The sequence below is a fragment of the Rhodamnia argentea genome, chromosome 4 (assembly GCF_020921035.1).
Source record: "Rhodamnia argentea isolate NSW1041297 chromosome 4, ASM2092103v1, whole genome shotgun sequence".
In the NCBI taxonomy this organism is placed as follows: Eukaryota; Viridiplantae; Streptophyta; class Magnoliopsida; order Myrtales; family Myrtaceae; genus Rhodamnia; species Rhodamnia argentea.
Window position 1 is genome coordinate 27,739,552 of NC_063153.1, and position 8,241 is coordinate 27,747,792.

Here is an 8,241-nt window from a genome sequence, read left to right on the forward strand (position 1 = left end):
GACGCTAGTTATATAATTAGCGGAATTAAGTATCAGACTCTAGATCTCTAGTTGCGTAGGAAGTGAGGTACACTCCCATACTAGGCGAGGGGCAACTCCTTAAATAGATTTCTCATAGGGTTAATCGAAACTAAAATTGCAAATCTCAACGTTGCGTAAGGTAATGGCTTGAGAGTGCTTGTGCTCATAATCGATGGACCATTTGGACCGGCTTATGGGTAATCCTCTAAACCCTTTACGAATGTTCCTGACTTCATTGTCTGATGTGGCACTTCCTATAGGAGGGTTGCAATAGTGACAACGCCCCGTGTATCGGGTTGCCTCGGAGTAGAGATGCCTGTGTGTTGGGATAGGTACACACGTTTGTTAGTAAATTAATTGGTGATATCGAGCCTCATAATATGTTATGCCATCCGCTTGCCTTTGAGTGAATAATTCCATGCAATGTTGTTATCGATTTTCATCGACATATCATGATAAGATAATTATGTATTTACTCCTATACTCGTCATACATAGTAATTTTGTATTTTATCGGGTTGAGTGATAACCCGACCTACTACCTTAGATTTAAAGATTTCATTTATTAGGTTTCGGCTCATCCCTAATTTTTTTAGATTTGTAGGATGCATCACCCTCCACCACTGCGGTTTGGAGTTCCTATATATTTTGGCAGTGATTATCACGAGGTGCTCATACCCAAATCAGCAGTAGTTTATGCTAACTATAATTTTGTAGTGTGGGTCGACGAGGAGTTTGTTGAACCACTTGGGGGTTTTGATGAAACCCTGACTTCGATGGTGATGGCTTGTTGATGGGCGCGGTTGTTGATTCGGAGTGCTGACCTTGACCTTGGAAGGTTTCTGGACATAGGAGTGGTGTTGGAGATAGGTGACCCTGACCCTTCTCAGGACCTATATATATTGTGTCTGTTTGGACGTTGCATGTGTAAATTGTAATACTAATGTTAATATAAAGGAGATGCATATTTATTTTAATTAAACTCGCGGAATTTATTTAGTGAGATGATGTGAATATTTCCTTGTGCTTCCACATGCTAATGATAATAATTACAACATATAATCAGGAAAAGGAGCAGGCGTCACTCTTTTCGGTTGAGGTCAACTTCGGTGACGAGGCTTGAACCTAGACGGAATCTTTTCAAGCTTCGCGGCTGGAAAACAGAGCATTCATTGTGCTTTCTCAAACGTAGTAACAAATGGTGAATGACCGCGAGTCTGGGAAGAGTGGTGACGAGCAGCGACGAGCAATGACGCAGAAGATCGAAGTCTGAGTCCAAAAGAAACATTTGATCGAGGTTTGGACTGCTCAAAGCTCTCGATCACCGCAAACGGGGCAGTGCACTCTAATGTTACGATAAGAATCTCTTGAAGGCGGTGATGACGAAAGGCCGACGACTTTCTCAGGCGACTACCCATAGAAAAATCCGAAGCTTCGTATTCTAGCCGTGTTCTTCCTCCCTAAAATCTTCACGCCGCTCTCCTTGAGAAAACCCAATGCCCCCACCTTCTCAATGACGTCCAACAAATCCGAAGCTTCGTTAAAACGAATTTGAGGCGCTTGTCATGCTCCCGCTCTCCATAGCAAGATTCAGTTGTTAATTTCGAGGGAAAATGGAATTAGGATTTTGAATTGGAGAAATGATTGAATGTTCAATTTAGGGTTAAAATTTGGGGGCAGAAATGTAGACGACTATTGTTTCGGGGTATATATGTTGACTGGGCATGCCAGCGAGCCACGGTGGTCGGAAAAATTAATATAATATTATCATGTCGGATTTCTATCAACTTAGTTAGGAGTTGCCACTTAAATTTTTTTTTTTTCAAAAAAGTAGCACTAAAGTGATCCGACAAAACTTTTGACATCAAAATGAGCGTCGTATTGAAACTTTTCATACTTATGCTATCCTTATGCTCTTATAATAGTATGTTTAGGGACTCTCGAAACTTTTGGCACTTAATACTAGCCACATACATAATATTCATAGTTTAAGTTTAATCGATATATTGGGCGATTGGATAAAAGTTAATAACACTCAATTTTATATTTTTCGTATCTATCGAGTTCTTTGCTGATACTTGCAACTTCACAATTCTGAGAGTGACACTACAAAAAAACATGGTTTCAGTGAAGGAATTTGCGACGAAAATTTTGGCAAAATTTGTTGCTAATGATTTTTGCAACGAATTTTTCGACGAAAAAATTCGTGGCTAATTCGGTGTCGCAAAATTTAGCGACGAAAAGTTTGAACTTTCATCGCTACTTTGCAATGACCTGTATTCGTTGTTTAATTTAGCCACAAAAAGCTAATTTCGTCGCTAACTTGCGACGACCAACGTTCGTCGCTAGATTTGTTTTCGTCGCTAAGTTTAGAGACGAATCATTAGTTTGTCGCTAAAGCGATGAAAAGATAGTTTCGTCGCTAGAATTAGCGACCACAAATGCATTTCGTCACTAATTTTAGCGACGAAATACATTTTTCGTACCCAATTTTAGTGACGAAATACATTTTTCGTACCCAATTTTAGTGACGAAATACATTTTTCGTAGCTAAATTTCGGCAACATTCAATTCGGGTTGCAAAATTTAGCAACGAAAAATTTGAGTTTCGTCGCTAATTTGCCACAAAAGCTATTCGTTGCTACATTTTGCGATGAACAATTGCGACGAACGTCGTTCGGCACTAAATTGTTGAATTTGTCGCTATCTTTAGCGATGAATAGTTTAGTTTGTCGCTAAAGTTAGCGACGACAAACGGATTTCGTGGCTTATTTTAGCGACAAAAAGCGGATTTTGTGGCTTATTTTAGCGGCAAAAAGCGTATTTCGTCGCTAATTTTTGCGACGAATACTTGAGTTCGTCGCTAGATTTTGGCAAAATTAAATTCCAGTCACAAAATTTTGTGACGAAAAATTTGAATTTCGTTGCAAATTTGCCGCGAGAACTATTCATTGCTAAATTTAGCGACGAATGGTGGGTTTCGTCACTTTCGTCACCAAATTTAGCAACCAATAGTTGATTTTGTGTGGCGACGAATAATTGATTTCGTCGCTGATTTGCGACTAAAATAGCGCCAATTCAACGTTAGAAAATTTAGCAACAAAAATATTTTTTTTTTGCCACGAGCATTGTTCATGGATAAATTTAGTGACGAACTTCACGACGAATATTGTTCAACGATGAATTTTGCAACGGCCAGGCGTGGGATAAATTTTGCAACGAACTTTTACAATTTGTGATCGTACAATAAAATAATTTATTTTAATTTCAATTTTAAATCTAATTAAAAAAATTAATTACTAGAATTTGTATTGAACATTGATAAAGGAAGATCTAAATATTATAATAATATGCAAAAAAAATACATTCATCTACCATTCTCTATTTTTCCCACAAATTTAGCAAAAGATCAGAGAATGTCTTGAACTAGACCCATCCACACAGCCACCTATATGCGATCACATTAAGAAGGAAAGCATAAAACTCACAACAAGTCAAGAATGGCTAATATCACATAAAAAGATGGGTCTCCCACCTTTACCAATTTGTTCCTTAACATTTGAATGGGGCTTGTAACTGTAATCATCTGCAAGGGATTGGCTGAGATTCATTTGGTCTATGATTATTGTGAAACTCGCGGTTTCCTCAGTGACCCCTCGTCGGCGACTGATGAGTGTTGGCCTCGTCTGCAAGTTTTGTTCCTCATGCCGCTTCATATGATGGTGCTGCTCTGCTATTTTTGTGTGGACATGCTGTGTAGCTAGTTTTCTTTCTACGAGAAGCCGTTTCATGCCCAGTTTCTTTAATTAAGGGGTAAAAGGGTGCAGGTCGTTACCTGGTTGGGCGCCCAGTTCAATGACATGTAACTTTGATGTAAACCTGTCTAGCATTAATGGTTTTCGTTGCAAAGCTTAATGTGCAGAAGGATTCTCATTTCCTCGGACCTGTTCAAACCAAATATGGAGATATATTATGCACATTACTATTAAATTTCCATGCCAAGAAATGAAAATATGCATGGAGAAAAAATGAGAAAAAATATCTCACCTTGAATGAGGCGAATGCTGCAGCATGAGCTTCAAGAGCTTGACTACGCTGCTGATCCACAGGAAAGGGGAAAAAAAATAAAGAGGAAAAAAATTTTTATTCCCTTTTTTTTAAAAAAAAAAAAAAAAAAAAAAATTAAAAATTTTTTTTTTTAAAAAAAAAAATAAAAATAAATAAAAATAAAAAAAAAAAATAATTTAAAAATTTAATTTAATTTGGGGTTGGGGGGGATTAAAAAAAATTTTTTTTTTTTTTTATAAAATTAGGGGGGGGGGGGGGGGGGGGGGGAGAAAAAATTTTTATATTTTTTAAAAAAAAAAAAAAAAAAAAAAATTAAAAAAAAAAAAAAAAAATTTAATTTTTATTTTTTAAAGGTTAGTTTAAAAAAAAATTTTAAAAAAATAAAAAATTTATAATTTTTTTTTATTATTTAAAAAATTAAAAAAAAAATTTATTTTTTTTAATTTTTATTTAATTAAAGAAAAGTTGCATGTTCCCCTTGACCAATTGTGGCCTCTATAAGCAAAGACAGCCAATATCCAAATGAGAGATCATTGAGATAGATTGGAACATCTTATTCAGAACAACTATACAAGGGCTAGAGCAAATTTATAAATCACATCCCCACTTAGTGGGATAGGCTTGGATTTTTCCTGTTGTATAACAGAGAGTATGAAATGAACTTAAGAACATATAAAGACTTCATTTGTCACATCTCAAAGAGCCTAAACTAGCCATATATGAGACGAGGCTACACAGCCGAGGTCAACCAAGCACAAAAAAGATGAGGTTCTAACAAGTTGCTTGAAAGAAGAGCCTCAAGCTACGATGGTGATTTGTGATAACCCCAAAAGGGAAGGGACACACTTTTCAGGGCACATAAGGTGGGATAGTATCAGTAAATCTGGTATTTGAGTGCTTCAAAACTAAAACATCATCAATGCTAATTCTATAAGCTGAAAAATAAAATGCTTTTTATCTCTCATATTAAACCACTTTCATCAGAAACTAGGCCATCCATTCCTCTTAAAAAAAAATGCATGACATCATGGAGTAGAAAATTTTCATGTACCTCCGGGGAGGCTGGAGCAATGCCAATCAAAACCAGCCACTTCTCGGAAGTATCACATCGGTAGTTAATAATTCGATTGTTCACCAGATTAATTGTTCTCTCAAACATTTTCAGAGGCTCAGAATCACCTGCAGATGGGTTGTGCTTGAGAACTAAATGAAAAGAAAATTCTAAAAATAACGAACTACCTACTAACGTTAACGATAATCAACCATAAACAATCCCCAAAATCTCAAGAGAAGGTTAGTTAAGTATGCTGACTTCACCTTCAATTGACCAGTGATAAACTGCGATTTATGTAACTAAACCCGACATTTTAGGAGTAAACATGAGTGCCTTCAAACCTCCTCCTGGCAAATAGAAAGTTTAGTAACTAACCTTTCAATTCCAAAACCTTATTGTAGATTTCTTGTCGCTGTTTAGCCCCTTCAAGTAACTTTATCTTGAGAGTCTCATGTGATTCAGTTTGTTGATCAACTGTAAAAAAAAAAAAAAGGTCTAAATGATTTATAAGATGATGACAGTACAAGCATACGAGGAGAGAGTAGAAGGCAATTCACTTGTGGACTGAATGGCGCAGCCGACGACTTTCATTTCTTCAAGGCACTTTCCGTACGATGAAGCTTCCTCATAAAGTGAAATTCGCTCATTTTCAAAATCTGCCAAATTGACTTTTTCAATGCAATAGAACCATAGTTTTGCTACCCACAATCACATCTCAACAAATTGGATACCTTCAATTTTCTAGTCAAGTCTCTAAGTGAAGAGAACCACTCGCTCCTCTTTCACTTGTCCCTCTATGGCCAAAGCTGCATTTAGAAGTCCATAAAAAAATCAATTTTCTACTTATGTAGCTGAATGGATAAAATTCACAAGAGGCAATACCTCATGTGTGTACTGTCAATTAACCCAAATCGGGGTCAATGAAACTATTGACAAGATCATCATCATCAGCAGCAACCTCATCCTCTTTGTGTCGCCCATCATTGTGCCCAGCACCTATTTCATGAGTGGGAAGCACAGGAGGAAACCGATCTTGATTTAGGTTGAGGTGCTGCAAGACCAATTGCATTTGAGTTTCCAGAGATTTGGGTTGAGTCTCTAGAGATTGATGTCGCTCATTGACCAGTCTGATTTGCTCATCCTTCCGTGACATTTGTTCTTTGACCACTTTTATTTCTTCGTCCTTCTGTACAAGTAAATTTCTCAATTGGGTCATATGTTGGGTCATTTCCTCCTCAAACCGTGTCCTCCTTGAAACATCTGGATTGGAGGATGAACTTCCAGCAGCCTTTGCTGTGTATACCCTTGACAAGGATCCCATCCCAAATATTTTTCCTCTTTTCATCCCACCCGATGCCTCCACCCATAATGCCATATTGTCAGCTGTTGGCTCGGACGCAACCCTACCATCATCGCCACTAGCCGTACTCATTAAAAACTCATCATATTTTTCCTACACCAACAAAATAGATATCAAAATAAAATAACTTCATATATGTAACTAGCATAAATAGTGGAAGCATTCATGGTTTTCATAAAGTCAAAAGTATAACCTTACATATCTTAACAGATTTTGCTCGATCGCCAATCCATGTCTTATCTTTCTTTTGAAATGTCCGTTCGAATGTAGCTGCATATGTCGGTTCCGTCCCCAATTCATGTGCCTACAAAATTGAAACAAAAATGAGTAATTGAATTAAATTAACAAACAACATGTTTAACAGACTTACCATTCTTTTTCTATGCTCCCCAATGTTAATAGAGCCCCCAGCATATGTCGCAGACCCTTCACTAGAAGTAGAAACCCGATTCTTGACATTTTGTTCACTCTTTTGCTTATTTTTTTCACTCTCCCAAATTCTCTTTATTTCAGTCCAATCGTCAACGGTAATAAAATCTGGCTTCACATTTTTTTCTCTTTGCTTTATTCATCGCATTGCATATGTGATCACCGGCTTTCTTCTTAAAAATTCTTCTAATTTCATCCTCTTTCGGTTCATCTCAGCTGAACTTTCCCCGTAATCAATAGAAAATAACTTACTTTATTTACGCCAAACTTAGTTTGTGAGACAATAGAAAGACAAAACTTACCTTGAACTCGCTCCACCACAAATCCATTACTTGTTTTGGAGCGCCACCGTAACTAATCCAAGGTCCCCTCCAATAATTATTCACTATTTTATTAAGTTCCCGCACAACGTACGTAGCTTCTTTGAATCTGCAAATAGGGGCAATTCAGTTAACATTCATATCTAAAACCCAAACAAAGGGATACCCTAAATATTACATTTACTTAAAAAAAATGAAGTACTTACGAATCTCCATATGGACATATCACAAACCGGCTATCTTCTTCAGCTATGTTTCCCTCATCATTCGATTGTTCCACCGAAGGTGGAACTGATGCAGATGGAACTGAAGTGCATTCAGTTCGGATGTGTCCAAGTTGTCTCCTAAAATGTTCTTGAGGGTCGGAGGAATGACCAATGTGTCCATGTTGTCCATCAGCATATAGTGGCCGAGGGTGAGATGAAAGGGAAGGGGATGAGGAAGGGGAAGACGAAGGGGAAGGGAAAGGGGCTGGTCTTCCTTGTGAAACTACACCATGCATGTGACCTCCGCGCCTATGATACTAATGAGTAGGAAGGTTAGACAAATATCAACAAAAATAAGAACCTGTGTTAGGGACACATATCATAAAGCTTACCATTTTCAGATTAGAGAGCAAGAGATAAACTTGAGAGAATCAAAGAAACTTGCTATCGCCTCTTATGAAATTGTTGCTCCACTTTAGCTCTGTCTCCTAGACTGAAAAATACATAGATCTAATAAGCATCTAATGCATGGAGGGAACACTATCTCATGCCACGCTCAGTGTAGTTTCACAGGTATCAACATCAAGTGGAAAATAATCAAAAGAGAAGCAGTAGGCTGGAATAAGTACCCTTTATTTCAATTTCTTAACCGCAGTAAATGGGCAACTCCTTTGTCAAATGCCATAAAAAGTTACATAGAACACTGATTAATTGTCATTTGACAACAACTCATGTCCAGATCGATCACACATAGCATTTTTCCCTTCACCACATACATTTCAAG

At 37.3% G+C, this 8,241-nt stretch overlaps 1 protein-coding gene and 1 long non-coding RNA gene across 2 annotated transcripts; both read right to left on the reverse strand.

Annotated features, from left to right (window-relative positions):
• Positions 1-4,544: 4,544 nt before the first annotated feature.
• Positions 4,545-5,468, reverse strand: LOC115743542. Its single transcript, XR_007198188.1, has 3 exons — positions 5,406-5,468; positions 5,140-5,267; positions 4,545-4,583 (listed from the first exon to the last, which is right to left on the reverse strand). It is a non-coding gene; the product is annotated as an uncharacterized LOC115743542 (long non-coding RNA).
• A 575-nt stretch (positions 5,469-6,043) lies between these two features.
• On the reverse strand, positions 6,044-7,753 carry LOC115743530. The gene is made up of 5 exons (XM_048278113.1): positions 7,458-7,753; positions 7,234-7,360; positions 6,873-7,064; positions 6,705-6,806; positions 6,044-6,595 (listed from the first exon to the last, which is right to left on the reverse strand). Exons 1-5 carry the CDS (start codon positions 7,751-7,753, stop codon positions 6,044-6,046), a joined length of 1,269 nt encoding a protein of 422 aa, XP_048134070.1.
• Between the last annotated feature and the right edge of the window lie 488 nt (positions 7,754-8,241).